The 17,445-nt window shown below is 28.7% G+C and overlaps 1 protein-coding gene and 1 pseudogene across 2 annotated transcripts; one reads left to right on the top strand and one right to left on the bottom strand.

Moving 5' to 3' along the window:
- Positions 1-767: 767 nt before the first annotated feature.
- On the top strand, positions 768-1,852 carry LOC146933336 (early nodulin-like protein 3). The gene is made up of 2 exons (XM_085705127.1): positions 768-936; positions 1,337-1,852. The coding sequence occupies exons 1-2, from the start codon at positions 768-770 to the stop codon at positions 1,750-1,752; spliced, it is 585 nt and encodes a 194-aa protein (XP_085561253.1). The 3' UTR covers positions 1,753-1,852.
- Positions 1,853-4,432: 2,580 nt separating this feature from the next.
- LOC146933335 (protein LIGHT-DEPENDENT SHORT HYPOCOTYLS 10 pseudogene) lies at positions 4,433-5,731 on the bottom strand (annotated as a pseudogene). The gene is made up of 2 exons (XR_015007431.1): positions 5,037-5,731; positions 4,433-4,716 (listed from the first exon to the last, which is right to left on the bottom strand). The product of XR_015007431.1 is annotated as a protein LIGHT-DEPENDENT SHORT HYPOCOTYLS 10 pseudogene (transcript).
- Positions 5,732-17,445: the final 11,714 nt, after the last annotated feature.

The following is a 17,445-nucleotide window of genomic DNA, read 5'->3' as shown; positions in this document are numbered from 1 at the left end:
TAGAAACATGAATAGAGATTCGATCAAAAACAAAGAATATAGAAACAAACACCAAAAGAAAATTTTTAAAGAGAATATGCATAGAAAATAACAACATAAGAAATCACAATAAAAAGTAACATAAGAATAATAAATCTTAAACAAACAATAAAAATTCAGAAATAAACAAATAAAAGAAAAGGGAATGCGATTGAAAACGATGGTTTTTTATGGGAGGAAGATGTAGATGAAAACAATGAAAAACACATTGTCTCTATATATTGGGAAAAAAATCATGTCATAATCAATTTTGATTGGCTCATTAAAAATAAATGAGTCATAATCCATTTTGATTGGCTAATAAAAAACAAATGATTCAATATCCATTTTCATTGGTTGATAGAAAAGCATTAAATGAGACGAAGAGCAAGAAGATGCCACATGTACTATCGCTTATAGATGTATCCTTTTGTATTATATAAAGATGAGGTACTAGAACAATATTTATTTGAGAGGACTAAACAGAAAAATTAGTGAGACACATTAGCAATTAGCATGGTCCATTTATTACAATGAGTCTCATTAAGTTATCATTATGGAGGGCCTCTTCAAAAAAAAATACTATTATTATGGAGGATAAACAAATATCATCTCGTTAAACGCGGCCACGGCGCTATAAATAAGAATTACTAGCCTCACTTTTTGTACATCACTCAATATCTCATTTTCAATTTCAATTCAATCATTATTAAAACTAGAATTAAAATCTCCTTCTCAATAATTTGATAATGATGAGATCAAGTTTTCTTTTGATTCTATCAATGCTAATTCTCAGTACTCCATTGTCATCTGCATATAAGTTTAACGTCGGTGGGAAAGATGGTTGGACAGTGAAAGCCTCGGGACGCTATGATGTCTGGGTTAGTAGAAACAAGTTTCTAGTCAACGACACACTTAGTAAGAACAATCTTATTTTTTTTTATCTTATTTTTTCATCTCTAAATATCAAAACTTTATTTACATATGGGTTAAATGTATTTTTAATCTGACATTGGATCTTTTCATAAAAAAAAAAACATCGGATTTTATTTTTTGGTTTTTTCGTTATGTATCCACTTTTCCGTGCAATATATTATAGACTATCATTATTTACTAGACAGCATCTATTGAGGCTTTCTTTAGCGATTTAGTTTATAATTTGAATATACTAAAATGTAGATCTAACAACTAAAAACAAACAAAAAACAAAAAAAAATTTGTTTAGATTATTAAAATTTTATATTCAACTTAAAAAATACTCTAAGAAAAATTGCAAATTTTTGTTTTATTCATAATGATGATGTGTTTTGGCATGCAGATTTCAAGTATAACAAACTAGTCGATTCAGTATTGGTGGTAAACAAACAAGACTATGATTCATGCAACGTTACGAACCCAATTCGTAAGATGCATGGTGGAGATTCAACTTTTCTGTTGGACAAACCGGGACACTTTTACTTCATCAGTGGAAATGTTAAACATTGCGTAAAGGGTGAAAAGTTGAGCCTTGTTGTTTTGTCTTCAGACCACCAAGAACATCATGGACCATCATTATCTCCGGTACCAGCAAATGCTCCGACATCAAGTGCGCACGGCGGGATTGCTCTGGTACCAAGTGCTCACCACAAGATTGCTCCAGCGCCACATCCTGATCGTTCGGGTTTTACGAGGTTGAGTGGTTCTTTTGTGGCCAGTGTTGTGGTGGCTTTGGTTTTAGACAGCTTTGTTTTCTAGAATGTTAATATTTTGGCAACTCCGAGAGGTGTTGTTTATGCTTATGTTTTTTTTTTTGTTTTGATCATATGTTCACTTTTATGGAATATAATTAACTTTTACTTTGATAAGTGTATGCTATTAGTTATTTTAATTTTAAATATTATTAATTACCAATTCTATATGAAATAAATGAATGAAATCAAATGAGATCTTTTTTTGAGAGAAAATCAAATGAGATCTTATCAATCAAATGGTTCTATATTAGTTTTTTTAACTAGTGTCACAGGACACCCTTTTAAATATTGGGAAATGTTATCCGGTGCCCCGGGCACTGGTTAAGGATATGAAAAAGGAAATTATATAGTAGTTAATGCATTGAAATTGTGTAATTAATTTATAATAAAGTCAAAAACAGTTTTCTTTGGTAATAATTCCCTTTTATGGTATGCTTAACCAGTGCCCGGGGCACCGGTTAGCAGGACCCTTAAATATTAAAGATTGATAATTTTATCTATAAGTTATAACTGAATTGATAAATATGGTGAAATTATTAGGTTTTACATTGTGATAAAGTTAGAACTCAGTCTCCTCAACATACATGTATGAGTTCTTAAGTGGTTATGGTAATTTTGTCTATTAAGAAAGAGTGTATTATAATTTTATTGTAAGGGAAATAATGACATATTGCCAAATGTTTTTCTAGTAGTTAATACTATAAATAGACTATTTCTAATAATTTTAAATTAATTGTTTCGAAAAAGTGAAAATATTCAATTTGAAATAAGTTAGTTCTTAAAATAACCATTTTAAATTTATTACTCTATTAAAACAAATTCATTAATTTTAGGTTTGGCTATTAGTGCTCGAAATATGTATGGAAAGGAATCATAACCTGAGAAAAAATATCATCAACATTATATCCAATCAAATAAATAATTATGACTGTTGATTATTGATATCTCAATAATTCTTTTTAGAGAAAGCAACTTCTTGATTATTGATTAACATGATAAGTGTCTTACAATATTAACTTTTTTTACAGGATTCAATATTAATGTTGTAAACACATTTTGGTTGTATTATACACTATTTTTCTGAGACGTGAAATAATATAAATTTTCATGAAATCATGTTTGCTATATTAACATTTTTCTGTTTTCTTTTTTATATCGAATATATTCCAATTTCTAATTCACTGCAACTATATTTATTTCTTGTCAGATTGTTTATTTAAATTTAATTAAATTGTCAATCAAGCAATTTAGTTCTATTGTTTTATGAGCTCCATCAAAGACGAATTTTTCAAAAGAACCTGAGTTTAACTCTCGAGTGGAACATTTCTTAGCTAAACTTTCTTTATTTACGTTTCGGCCGAACTCCTGATTATCAGGACCCCCTTTCCCTGTGAACCAGAGGGAATTAACACGCACAAAAATAAAGTAATTGAAATTTTCCTTACTTTTTTTTATAAAAGAAGTATGAGGAAAGGATAATATTTCTTTTTAATTAAACTGACACACTAATGACAATTTTACAATGGTCTCGAGGAAATTTAAACTTTGTACCTTGAAATAAGCTATGAGCAATGCTATATCTCTAGAAAAAAAACATCAAGAATTCTTCAAGAATAAAAAGCAACCAATCACAATGCACTATTTGCCACAATTCAAGGAGGTGTGGCTGAAAAATAGGAAGTGGACAAATAAATCATGCAATTAAAACTTGCCACATGTGTCTTGAAAAATTCTTGATGCTATTTTTCTAGATAAATAGCATTTTCCATAAGCTATTACCACTAAACTAACACCTCAAGTGTACGTAATGTAATATTTCTCCTTAAAAATGTAGTAGTAGTAGTAGTAGTAGTAGTAGCAGCAGCAGTAATAATAATAAAGTTTATTGAGTAATGAATTTTGTTAACGGGTAAAGCCATGATAATAGGAGGATCCATTGTTTCAGAATATGTGTATCCAACACCAGGGGTCGTAGGTTTATATTAGTTTATGTCGTCTTTAGAGTCTTGAATCACATAGCAACATAAAGAGTATGGGGTTCGAACCCCAACCATACATGTAATTGTTTTTGCAGCTATCAACTGAGTTGTGTGTACACGACAATGAAACAATATATTTTATTTACATTGAAAAAGACATTGCAAGTCACTTTAGCTTAGAGAAAATTATGGATGAATTCGAGTCTTTGAAGGGTCGTCTAGTTTGACTTTCATAAATAGCTACTTTCCTTCGAAAAAAATAAATAGCTAGCATCCTTAATCCTTCAAAAATAAATGGCTACTATCAATTTTTATTTCCTTTGTTGTTGCTTTTTAAGTACAATCCTATTTTCCCTCAAAAAAAAAAAAAGTACAATCCTATTTTGTTTTTTTTTTGGGTACAATCTGTTATTGTTTTTTTTTTTTTGTATAATTCGTTCTTATTTGTTTTAAGTATATTTTATGTAGTACATTTTATATAAGTAATAGTTATAGTAATTTTTTTTTCTTCTTATTGGTTAAATTTATCATTAGTTTTAAAATAAAATAAAAAAATTATATGTGACCACCACATTAAAAAAAAAATTAGTTTTCTACGTCATGTTGTGTGTGTCATGCAACGTATGATAGAACAAGCTGATCACACACAACACATCCATGGGGAGCAAAAGAAATCTCGGAGAATCAGAAAAAGTTCCAACACAATTAGCTTAAAGCAAGTGATTAGCATATTTAATTATGAAAACTGCAGTGCAGTAATAGTATTTTGAATTATAGGAGAGAGAAAGAAACAAACAGTTTTAGTCTAATCATTACTCTAACAGTCTTTTATATAATAGCAGCTAGTAAAATAATCCTCCAAGCAAAGCATGTCTAAACTGCAACAATATTGCAAACTTAGGGTTTCTGTCCTGCTTCTAGGGTTTCAAATACTACAAACTTTGTTGTTGCTCTATCCCCATCGATCCATATACTTGACCTCTTTTTTCCTATTTTCAATCATCGAGACTTTCAATTTCCCAATATACTAATCTTTAATTAGTTATCTAATCCTTTTCTGCTTCTCCCACCGGATGCTATCCAATAATTCAAATGTAATTTTATCTTATAGTTATATATATATATATACAAGTTGCTAATTAATTAGTTAGTTTAGATTCTACTGAAAGATTTGAAGCTATATAATTGATAAATCAAAATACATAAAGCAACAATTAATTATATAGGCATCAATATTATATATGACAAACTTATAACCATCCATATATCTTAATAATTTTTTTCTTATAAAAAAAACAAAAAAGCTTACCATCAATATATAGGGTGATATATATCTCAATTATAAGAATCTTGTTGCTTGACACAAGCACCTTGATCTGCTTGAGTAGTCCCCTTAATTTGGTAACTTTTCTTCTTCTTTTTCTTCTTCTTATATGGGATCCCTCTTGCCTTTTGTTGACTATCCTTCACCTCACGAAGGTAAACCCGAATAGCTCCTCCGGCAAAGGGGTTAGTCTCCGATGATCCACCGTTCTCTTCGTAGGCAGCTCGAAGGCGTCCGATGAGTGCATCAAGACTTCCCCAAGCTTGCTTGAGAGGACAAGCACAAGGTGCAGGTGGGGTAGGTTGTCCAAAGAAGATGCAACCTTGAAAGTGAACCTTAGTCTTTCCAAATTGATCAAGGTAACGAAGAAAATCAAGAACATGGTTGAAGTTACAGTGTGATAGTGGAACTATTGGATTTTGACTCTTGAGATATTGATTAAAGGTGTTCCAATCTCTCCGTTTTTGAGATTCATACCTGCTTAGTGGCTGTTGTTGCTGATGATGATCATGATGATTGGATTTGGAAGAAGATGCGAGGAGAGAAGAGTTTTCGATTTGGGAAGAAGAAGAAGACATGTTTTGTGCTTGACAGGGTAAGGTGAAGTGAAAGAATGAATGTATTGGTGTTGGTGCAGTGGAGAAACAAAGATGAAAATCACGACTTGTGGTCTTTTGAAAGGACCTAACGTGGGTCCTATGTCTAAGTGCTTTTCTTCCCATCGTATCTTTATTTCTATTTTTTTTTAGAAATTAAGTTGATGAATTTTTATATATTTCAACTATTAAATTGATGAATTTATATACATTAAATATGATATCTTAAATTTACATATAGTTTATGAACTAAATTGATACAGTATTTATTTTATAAACGAAAATGTCTAGGACTCTAGATGACTCAACTCATCGGGGATAAGAAAAAATTAAACTCAAGTGTTTGTGAGGTCTTTATTCAAAAATATATATATCACGTAAGGTTTGGGACTTGGGAGGAATTTTTATCAACTAAATCGGCCTACATTTGCAAATTTGTATTTCTACCTTTTACTTGAATATTATTATGCATGTACTAGCATATATTATTAAATTTTTGGCAAAATTACACTCATTGTCTCTTAACTTGATTTCATATGATGATTTCACCATTTTTTTCACGTCATTTTTGTCGTTTTGCTCCGTGTGTGTGTATATATATCTTCAAACATCAAATCTAAAATTCATATCAAAATATGAGCGGATGATCATAGATTTGACCACTAAAGAGCTCGTATTGAAATCAAATCATAGATTTGAATCTTGAAAATTCATATGAAAATTGATTTAGGTTTCAAAATATATGACTATCTTAAATAAATAATCTTTTTATAAGTTCCTTTCAAAAAATTTAAATGCATTAATTGTTTTTCTAAGAAAATATTTATGATTATTTGTAACTTTTTTTTCTTATAAAAAAAACGATGTTCATTCACTCAAATTGATAGAGTAAATCATTCTACATCGTTAAAACATATAGGAATATAAATCGACTAGCAAACTAACAACACCCAAGTTTACAGTATACAAAGACAAAATATCTACAAATAATATGATAAAATTAAAGTGATTGGGATACTCATGTCTTCGTATCTTCAACGTTAACGTCCAAATCATTGATTGAATAACCGATCTTTGAATATGAATCAAATAAACACAGCAGCAAGACAAGCAATCAAACAACACCGCACAAGACAACAAATAACACAACACTACACTCAGACAACAAAACCAAGAAGAAAAAACTAAAATATATGTAAAAATTACTTATTTAGATTGAAATAGAGATTAAAAAAATGAGGAGGGGTGATTTCAAGTAAAAAAAAATTGACTCAAAACCACCCCAATAAAAAAATGGCAGAGAACAACAGAAAAATAAGACCGGCTTGTTGATTTAATAGTGAAAATAAATTTGCAATTATTGATCCAATTCTTTTGTATATTTTGTAACCAACAACTCAAATACAATACTATAATGAAAAGATAATTTAACCCTCTCTTTTTAATAGGTAACTTGAAGAAACAATACGATAATTAACAAATTTAACACTACGGTAAATTTTCTTAAAAATACATCAGCAAAAATCCATTTTCTAGGTTCATTCAATAAATGATGTATGTAGCATATATAAATGTACAACCATTATTTTCCTCTTCTTTTGAGACAAAAGCAACGGAGTGAGGGAGAGAGTAAAAACACAATGTAAATTTTTGAAGTTAGAATTTTTTTTACAAAATGGTTGTCCAAATATTATTTCTCTTTTGGTAAATTTTAATAGCATATTTTTTTAAGAATAAAAAATATTGTTTTTAATCTTTACTTCTTCTTATTATAAAATTCTTTTTTTACTAAAAGTGGTAAAACCCCACCTTTGAATAATTACTGTATTTTGATTATTTTTGGCAGAATTTCAATTGAATTTCTTTGGTCTTTATAACTTTTTGTTTCTTATAAATAGGAATAAAGAGAGCAATATTATAGGACGAAGAATAATAAAAATGCAATCACACCAATCATCATTTTTCTCCATAGGCATTATTGTGATCACTTGGTAATGGTTTACATAGGACCCTTTCCTTGATTTTGTCTAATCATGTGGGAACCAATTCATTCATTACTTTTTTTTTTGAAAATAATTCATTCATTACTTGGCAACTTGATACGTACGTATATAGTCCACGAATATATTATATCATCACCATATCTATTATTTATCAACTAGTTTGGACACCCGTGCCAAGCACGGGCTAGAATTTGCTTATACTTGACATAGAGAATATTATTATGTATCATGTATCGATTAAAGCTAAATATTTGATAAAATAGTGGAGGTTGAACAACAAACAAATAGAAAAAAAAACACATACTTAAACCTTAAAGTTTTGAATGAAGATGTGGTATCATTCTTACCTGTGTGGTTGTTCTTTCTCCAATGTGCCGATCCACACCAGTGATGTCTCCCCTTGAAGGTCCAACGACGGTATCATATCCCAGTTCAACATTGTTGGGGAGCGGTTCTTGGTAGTGGATCACGTATATAGAGACTATGATACTTAGTGGAGAGATGTTAATTTGTCAACTGTGAGTAACAATTTCACATTATATGCAAGAATAGATGTTGAGCAACATATAAGTATGGTGACTCATATATCTAATATCTTACGATTGGTGCAATATCAATTTCACTTATATGATTGGTCTTAGTCTAATGTGATGATACAACCCATTGTAGGCTTCCACAGAAGACATAATATTATGATGATTTTTTTGTTTTAGTTTTTGGCTGTCATTTGTTGAATTTTTAGCCTTAAATTTTAATTTTTAGATGTCATTCGCTTTCATGCAAATTTTTTTATTCAACCTTTGTTACTATAAATTTCTTTACTTTTGGTGTTTGGTGGAATCATAGTGGAAAATATAAATGTGTTAGGTCACAAAATACATGTTTATTAGACAGTTTAAATTGATGTGGTATTTTTTTAATGAGTCTAATATTTTGGTAGCATAATTACCAGCAATCGCCAACGCCTTCAACAAATCCATAAACTATCAGTAACTCACTATATTACCTATACTCTCATGGGTAAAACATACTTTCCTTAGTTTGTTCCCTCGTAATTTCTCTCATGTTCAAATTCCTTGTTCATCTTCTTTCTTTTTTTTAATTTACTTTCTTTCTTCGCATGAAAGAAACAAACAAAAACACTCCTTTATGAAACCACCACCAACCAAATTTTTTTACGATGTTGTATCTTTGATCTGATTTCGCTATCTCACTATATCATATACACAGAGATTCCTAACCTTAAGGGAGATATGTTAATGTGTCATGTGAGTTAAATTTCTCTTTTGGATGCAATAATATATATTGAGCAACATATGAATGAATTGATAATATGCCTAATGTCTTGAGGTTTTAGGTGAAGATGTGGCGTCAATCTCACTTCTGGAGTTTTATTAGTCAAATGTGATGATTCAATTCATTGTAGGCTCCCTTATAACTACAAATATTATGATGAATTAGTTAATTTTTTTATTTTTTTAATATAATATCTTAATTTTTTAATATTCAATATATATTTTTGGATGTTGTTTGATTTCATTCAATTTTTTATCCAACCTCTATATTTCAAATATCTTCACTTTTGATCTTTGATGAGATTGAACAATAGAAAACTACATATATGTTATGATGAGTTGATAAAGTACATGTGTACATGTTTATTAGACATTTTAAATTGATGTGGAGTTTTTTTATTGAGTCTATTTTTTGGTGAAATAATTACTCATAAATCTCGTACTCCTTCAAATAACCCATCAAATTATCACTAACACACTCTTTTCTTAATATTTCCACGGACAAAACACACACAATTTTTTTTCCGTTATCATTTCTCTCATGTTCAAATTTCTTTTTCATATTATTTCTTTTTCTATTTTTCTTTCTCTCTTTTTCATTAAATGTGCAAACATAAATCTCCTTCCATGAAACCACCATCAACCTACCTTTTTTACTATGTTTTGCCTTCGTCTAGCTTTATTTGGCTATGTCACCAGATCTCAAACGAAGAGAGTCTCACATTTAACGAAGATATGTTAATGTGTCAATTGTTAAGAAATAGATATGTGAGATGATCAATATAACTAATGTGTTAAGATTTTGGTGATGATGTGGTGTCAATCTCACTTTTATAGTCGCACTTAGCTTAATGTGTTGTTCTAACCTATTTTAGTCTTCTTCAAAACTCCGAACATTATGATTAATTATTTTGTTAGTTTTTTGATGTCATTTATTTCATTTTTATATTAAATATATTTTTTTTGGATGTTATTCATTTTCATGCACTATTTTTTAATCAATCTATATTATTTCAAATTTCTTCACTTTTGATCATTGGTTGGATTTAACTATAGAAAAATTCTCACGTAGAATGTTGAGTTGACATAATTCGTTCTTATTAAAAAGATTTAAATGTTGTAGTGTTTTTTAATTAGGTATAATTTTTTGGCAAATTAATTACCCAAAAATATCAAACTTCTTCGATAGACCTATAAAATTACCAACAACTCACTTTATTTCTTATAACCTCATCGACAAATACACAATTCTTTTTTTTTTCTATCTGTATCATTTATCTCAATCTCAAATTTATTTTTCATCTTCTTTCTTTTTCAATTTCCTTTCTCTCTTCTCATAAAAGTAAGAAATATAAACCTCCTTCTATTTAATTACTACCATCCCATCTTTATGACCATGTTGTGCCTTCATTTGACCTTATTTGCCTATGTCACATAATTACAGACGTGGAGACTCGCACACTTGAGAGAGAGATGTTAATATGTCAAATGTGAGTTAAAATTATAATGGAGAAAAGAGAAGATGTTGAATAACATATAAGTGATATGAACTAAACAAATTGTACGAAAATGTGGTATCAATCTAATTTTTGTGGTTTCTCTTAGCATAATGTTACGATATAACCTAATGTAGGCTACACTGGGAATTCCAACATTATGATAATTTGTTTCGTTAGTTTTGCGAGTTATTTTTTTTAATATTTTTAATCTTAACATTTAGATGCTGGACATCATTCATTTTCATGCAATTTTTTTTGTCAAGGCAATATATATTTTTATTCAACATCTATTATTTCAAATTCCTTCACTATTGGTCTTTGGTGGAATCTGAAAAAGGAAAATTGTAGATGTTTATTAGACATTTTAAATTGATGTTGACTTTTTAATGAGTTTGATACTTTGATAGCATAATTACTAAATTATCTTAATTTTCTTCAACGTAACAAACCCATAAAATTACCAACAACTCACTATTCTCCCTTACTTTTTCTCTCATGTTCAAATTCTTTTTTCATCTGATTTCTTTTTCTACTTTATTTTTTCTCTTCTCATGAAATAAATGAGTGAAAACATCTCTCTACGAAATGGCCTTATTTGGTTATTTCACCATATCATAGATACAAAAGAGTCTCACGCTTAAGGGAGAGATGTTAATGTGTCGTGTGTGAGTTAAACTTCTACACATTAGATGCAAAAGTACATATTGAGTAACATATAAGTGAGATGTGGTGTCAATCTCATTTTTTTTTAGGGGTGTGTCAATCTCATTTGTGAGGTTTCTCTTAGACAAATATGAAGATCCAACCCATTGAAGACTCCCTCATAACTTCAAACATTATGATGAAATATTTTGTTAGTTTTTTAATATCATTAGCTTAATTTTTTATATTAAATATAAAAAAATCATTTTATTTTTTTGCGTTATTTTAAATTCCTTCATTTTTGGTCTTTGGAGGAATCTAAAAATGGAAAAACGCTAATGTGATATGTTGAGTTGACAAAATACATGCTTATTAAAAAAATATATGATAGATAAATTAGGGAAATAATTTGATGAGTTACATATATACTCAAAACCTTTGATTAGTTTTACGATTAATTAGAAGCTGACCCACTTGTGTTGTTTTAATTTTTTGTATTATCCGTTTAGGGTCGACCTACACTTTTGCGTGGATTTACTGGGGTAGGTTTATGTCCCCCTAATTTGTATTTGTATCTCCCCCTTTTTTTAATAATATAATATATATAAGCAAAAATGAATAAAGTCTAGTTGAGACGTCATATATTCTCTTTAAGTTGTGCTTTTAATTTAGAAAAAAAAAATTACAAATATGATATGTAAAATTTACATTTAGATGTCAACGTATATTGAAGGAGGACACAATCGAAAACCAAACTCTCCACTCAACGAAAAAGGGATTTGAGAATTCGAGAAGAATTTCAAATTTTAGAATGAACGTTGAATTTTGAAACAGTGTGAAAATGTTGAAAGTTAGAAACAATATTTTATAAAATAAAAATCAATTAAATAACCTCAATTACCCCCTTCCCCTCAAAAAAGAAAAACATCAATTACCCCTTTAATTTTGTGATATCATCAATGTATGGATATCTTATAGGATAAATGCATAGTTGACTAATGATATGATAAATGTCTAATCTTAAATATCATATTAATGCATTTCTTTCTCACTAAAAACTGAAAATGTACATGCTGATGCGGATTAGTTTGATAACATTTAGTGAGCTTAAACACCATATATGTACACGTGTACTTTTGCATTCTCTGAAGCCAAATCTTTATAATAGAGAAAGTTTTTTTTATATATTAAAACACATTTACGTGCATTTGTTATTTTTTTTTTTGACAATTACGTGCATTTGTTATTAAAACATATGACATAATTTAAAAAAAAATCAAGATAAACATTGTAGGAAATTCGTAAAATTGAAATATGAAAAATTACCGAGTTATTGGTAAAATTTAATTTTAGATATCATTCGATTCTCCTTTTAAATTATCTTTGTTATTATTATTTGACAAAAAAAATTCCTTTAGAATCTGGCAAATAGACTTTAATTTTACATAAAAAAAATTTAGGACACATCAAGGTCAGGACATGTCTCATGACTCAATAAACACTTACAAAATTTTTAGAGAGCCCTTGTCAAAGAGATCTTCACGCTAATGGCGGAGATTGAATCCACACCCTTGAAATTGAGTCAACTCATTATTAGCAAAACCAATCTTGATTAGAAATGCTATTATTAGTCATCTGAACCGCAAGATAAATAAGTACGTGGTTTGGTTTGGTTCGGTTGACTTTTAAAATAAAATCCAAACCAAACCAATCCGGTTTGGATTGGATCGGTTGGTGCGGTTTTTTTAGACAATAATATATTTTTTTTGTTTTCAACTTTAAAATCAAATTAAAAAGCTAAAACACAACATATTTTCAGGAATGTTTTAAATTTCATCCAACATTATAATTTTATTTTCTTCCAACAATGTTTTCAACTACGTAGACCAAATTAAAACGAGGACAAAAAGTAATACTATTTTGTAAGAAATACAAAAGACTAAAATTTTAATCATTCTCTAAGAGTTCAAGTAGCACATAAATACATTTTTGATAGAAAAAGCAGCAAAGTAGAAACTTAATAAGAGAAAAAATATGTTCTTTTATTAAAGTTTCCATTGAATTTCTATGAGTATTGATCTAGATGATATATATTTAATTAGTTTTTTTTCTTCTTATATTGTGGTTTGGTTTGGTTTGGTTCGGTTGGTAAAATCAAAACCGTAAACCGAACCAAACCATGCGGTTAGGTAAAAAAAATGATCCGAATACATCCGAACCAAATGCGGTTTTTTGCGGTTTCGGTTTGGATTGATTTGATTAGCGGTTTTTCTTTTGGATTGATCCGGTTTTGAACACCCCTAAGTATTAGTAGCAAAAATAGTGAATCAAAACATGATATCATATAATGGTATCTTTTAAATAACATTTTTTCATCTGACTAAATAAATGAGACATTTAACAGAATCATTTTAATTTAAATTACCACATTAATGACTATTATTTAAAGAACCGTTTATTTTTTAGTCTATTATTTGTTTGACCTATTAAATGACAAAGTTTAATATTTATTGGATCAACCCAATTAAAATGACACATAAAATATAATTATTTTAAATTATAAAAATATAAATTTCAAAATTTAATCCATTCAAAAAAAATCAAAATTTAATGAATTTTTTTTTTTTTGTGAATTTGTCAAAAACTTTTTTATGTAAATTAAATATTCCCTTAAAACAAATGAATATAAAACATTAATTAAAAGGTTAAAAGATTCAAATAATTCATTTTTTTTATACAGATAGGAAAATCGAACTATTTGAATTTTAAATGTCTTCCATTTATTTGTTATACTTCAATATTTGTTTGTTTCCATCTTTTTTTTTTTGATTTAGTTGTTTCCTTTTTTTTTGGTAGTGTTTAGTTGTTTCCTTTAATTAAGGGTTATAATTAACGCTATCCTTTAATTTTTTTTCTGTTTCCTGTCTGATCCACCAAATGAGGCATTTTCATTCTAAATAATTAAATGACACATTTTAACCTTTATATAATCATTCTAATTTAAATGACATATTAATTACTCTTAAATTGCTTTATCATTATATTATCCTTAATAAATGCGAAAATAATTATATTTGAGAACTATATTAAATTATTAAGTATACAAAAATACATGAAAATTTTGTGTTAATATAATTCATTTTGTGTTATATTTGAGAATTATATTAAATGGATTTTTTTTTCTCAAAAAAAAAAAGGGAATTAGTCACTTTAGTCCCTGAATGGGGAACGATTCGTCAATTTAGTCCCTGAATGCAGATAAATTACAAAATAGTCCCTGAATGTAGACTTTGTTAGTCAATTTAGTCCCTGAATGCAGACTCCGTTAGTCAATTTAGTCCCTGAATGTAGACTTCGTTAGTCACTTTAGTCCCTTAAATTGACCATGCAGGGACTGTTTTGCATATTATCTGCATTCAGGGACTAAATTGACGAATCGTTCCCCATTCAAGGACTAAAGTGACTAATTCCCCAAAAAAAAATCATTTTGGCTTGTTAAAAATACCAAATACGTGAAACTTAGAAAGGAAAAAAAAACAAAAAGAAAAAAGGCATGACATTGAGACAAAAGATTGAAAATAATACAATTTTTGATTGAAATGGTGGGTGGAATTGCTTGCAAATGGATGATATTTATAATAAAGGGTAGATAACAAAATTAACAATATTATTTAATAGTCCCCACAAAAAAATTATTTAATAGTAACTATCTAATTGACAAATTAAAGGAGAAAAAGTCATATATTGATTGTCAAATAAATAAGATGAAATGACACTTAAAGGATTGTGTATTATCTCATATATGGTCAAAAGAAATAAAAAAGAAACCATGTATATTGCTCAATGGTTGATTGAAGCTTTTGATACATTCTATTGAAGAAACTATGATAAGTGAAAAGCCGTCATAGTAAAACATGATGATTTAAAATGTCTTCTTATTAGAAAAGGTTTGTCCAAATTAGATGATGTGAACCAATTGTATGCAACCTTTATGATGATGTTTAACATGTCCGGAGATGTATTTAAAATCATCAATTAGGATTCATCAAATAAGAGTTCATGTGTAATATACGTTTTTGTGCAAGACAAAAATTCATAAAATAGATATAGATAAAGGCTAAATCAATTTATTGAGATTAGTTTATCGACATATAAATTCATTAAATAATATTCAATAAACCTAAGGTATCTAAACTCTAACATCTTGATTCTATATCAAATACAAAACATTGTCTTGACTAAAAATTATATTGTTGATGTTGAACATCTTGAAGTCGTAGAATGTAGACACATGCTCTCCAATGAGATCCTGAGAAAGTAACATTATCCATTAACAATTAGATACAAATAAAAAAGAAAATCAACCCCATAATCTACGACCAAGTGATTAAACTTCTATGATTTCAAAACACATAAAAAATAATGAAAAAAATAATGATTTGTTGATGGGGGAAGAGACACATGAAAATAATGAAAAAAAGTTGTCTATATATAGGGAAAAAAAATCATGGCTTGATCAATTTTGATTGGTTGATGAAAACTTAATGAGTCATTGTCCATCTTGATTGGCTAATAAAAAAACAAATGAGTCATAATTTAATTTGATTGGGTGATAAGAAAACATTAAATGTGATGAAGAATGTGAAGATGCCACATGTACTTTTGCCCATAGAAGTATGTTTTTGTATTATATAAAGATGACCCGCTCCATTCTAAATCTTTAGTAATTTTAATACGATTAATTCATTTTTATTTTTGAAAGGAATACGATTAATTCATAAACACCGATAGTGTAAAAAAAAATATTACACTGGCAGGCAATAATCATAAGCCTTCGATCACTAACAAAGTTTGTTGGCAAAACCTTAATATATTAAAGAGTGAGGTCTACTATGGATCCAACTCAAAAATGGATATTACCGTATTTAGTAAATTTTAGTCAAATATAGTTTTTGCTCCTGAATTTATAGTATTTAAAAAATATTTTTTATTAAACATGGTAAAAGTTATTCTTTTGAAACATACAAGTTCGACATGGAATGAAGGGAGTTTTTATGAGCCACTTTTTCCATTTTTATTTATATTTTTTGGAAATTGATAGTATATTTATTAGGTCTTTTTTGTTTATATATATTTCTTAAATGCTCTTTTTGGCGTGGATTGAAATTGCTTGTAGGAATATTTATTGGTGGTGGAATAATTCACTCATAGAGGCATACTCCCTCCGGTCCTTATTATAAGAAAAAGTTTACTTTTTAGGTTCATAGAATAATTAATGTATCTTATTGTAAATATAGACTAGATACATCACTTATACAATGAACCAAAAAAGTCAATTGTTTCTTATAATAAGGATCGGAGGGAGTATATTTTAAGAACTTTTCCTGCTTGATTGATTGTTCATGGGTTCTCTGTCTTTTATGGCTCTTTTGAAAGTTTACTCGAATGAGTATAAAATGCATGAAGTAGCAGAGATACCTTGGACCCCTGTTTAGAAGTTTTCAGCTCTAAAAATGTCATATCATCATGCTGGACCCCAACATTCAAGCAGTAACCTTTTAATAAAAAGTAACCTATATATTGCGATTCGCTTGTATCGTTGAAGCCTTAGGTTAAACTTGCCCTCAAAAGAATTTAAAGTAGGATACGATTTTATGAATTATATCTTTTATAAAAAAAATAAAAGTAAAACCGCCTCCTGTGTCCTACATAAATAATCCATTTGTAAAAAAGGAAGTCCCTAGTATGGACCTTAATTTTAAGGGATCATTGATGGACCTCATTAGTTTACCTGTTATAGCTTGTCCACAATTTTTATTATGAACCATTGGATTTTGAGCTTAAGTTATTAACATTATGCATTCTGGTCTCTGTGCTGTTCATGTATCTCTTTGTCTATCTCAAAGTCTAAAATCCACTTTGTGGGTGTTTCTCACCTTCAAAAACACCACCCCATTTCTTCCATTCTTGTGGGTCTCTCCCTCTTCTTCTCCCTTCTATGAGTTTGACTTGTCATATGTCTCTCCTTTCTGTGTAATTAATGTGTGTGTGAGACTGCCATTTTTGTGTCACTGATTATATTTTGATTTAATTTGTTTTTAAGAGAACACTAAATATTTATTTGTTGGTTATTTTTCATAACTACAACCAGCACCACATCACACTTGTGTTTCCTTCCATTTACCCAAAAGCTTCAAAATTTCAATCACAACCACACAAACAGCACCTACTCCAGATCAATTTTCTTCTTCTTTTTTCCATTATTTGTTTGAAGACACTAAACAAATAACACAAACAAGAGAAAAGGGGAAATATGTTTTGTAATTTTTTTTCAATTGACAAACAATTACTTCACTATT

Source organism: Medicago sativa, chromosome 4, assembly GCF_051527215.1.
Source record: "Medicago sativa cultivar Bolivia chromosome 4, Bolivia_mono, whole genome shotgun sequence".
In the NCBI taxonomy this organism is placed as follows: Eukaryota; Viridiplantae; Streptophyta; class Magnoliopsida; order Fabales; family Fabaceae; genus Medicago; species Medicago sativa.
This window is presented reverse-complemented; position numbering and strand designations above follow the sequence as displayed.